Raw genomic sequence first — 931 nt, forward strand, 5'->3', positions numbered from 1 at the left:
AGCCACTTGCTATGGGGCCCAGCAGGCCATGGGTTTGGAGCAGGACCCTCTTTTCCACTGGGAGCAGCAGCTTGGTTTATTCTCTGTGCTGGACTGTGACCCCACAAGTCATAATGCAAGGTCATGGTGGTGGCATGGAGGGAACTGGCTGGGAATTTAAACAGGGACTGTTAGGTTTTAGCTGGGGCGTTTTGGTTTGTGGTATTTAGGCCCTGCTTTGAACAGGGTGTGTGCCACCCGCTGTTAGCAGCGTGGCTGCCTGCGCCCTAGCATCTGGCCCTGGTGCTGTTCGTGCCGTTTGCCATCACGGCTGCTGGGTCGATGCGTGGCCACGCTGGGTCACAGCTGGCTCTGGGGGGCTGCTGGGGGTCTGGCTGACCATTGGCTTCTCTGCAGCTGGCCTGCCTCCTGGGCGTGGTGTACCTGACCGGCTTTGCCGCCATCTTCGCCTCTGTCACTGTGGTGCACCGGTCCGTGTGCATGAGGAGTGTCAGCCCTGCAGCCCCCCGGCCTGCGCTGTTCCCCGAGGAGGGCAGCTGCCGGCTCGATGCCCAGCCCGCCCCAGCCCCCGACCACCCCCAGCCCCCGGCGCCCGCCGTGTCTCCAGCGCACCAGTTGCCTGGGGGAGAACGAGACAACTGAGGAGCCGCGTCGTGGGGGTGTCACGGCAACTGCGCTCTACCTGTGGGGCAGCGTGATGACGGCTCTGTCTTACCCGAAGGCGCCTGATCTACTCCAACACAGGAGCCCCCCGCAAGGCCCCTTCCGGAGAGTACCCACTGCCTGTGAAAGATCTAACCGTACTGCCCCTGCCGCAGCCCCCGGCCAGCCTGGCCCCTTTGGACTCGCCGTGCTCCCGGTTCCTCCGGCGCTCCACTGCCATGCCTGCTCAGCCGGTGCGGGCCCCACGTGGGATGCAGCCACCAACCGC

At 64.9% G+C, this 931-nt stretch overlaps 1 protein-coding gene across 1 annotated transcript in view; it reads left to right on the top strand.

The window, feature by feature from the left end:
• Positions 1–931, top strand: part of CNPPD1 (cyclin Pas1/PHO80 domain containing 1) — a gene marked incomplete at both ends in the record, with an annotated part of 5,235 nt that extends 4,304 nt beyond the window's left edge. The window contains 2 exon segments of the mRNA XM_009573871.1: positions 397–608; positions 610–931. Of these exon segments, the coding sequence (XP_009572166.1) occupies positions 397–608; positions 610–931 (534 nt within the window).

This window comes from Fulmarus glacialis, unplaced genomic scaffold, assembly GCF_000690835.1.
Source record: "Fulmarus glacialis isolate BGI_N327 unplaced genomic scaffold, ASM69083v1 scaffold18353, whole genome shotgun sequence".
Classification (NCBI taxonomy): domain Eukaryota; kingdom Metazoa; phylum Chordata; class Aves; order Procellariiformes; family Procellariidae; genus Fulmarus; species Fulmarus glacialis.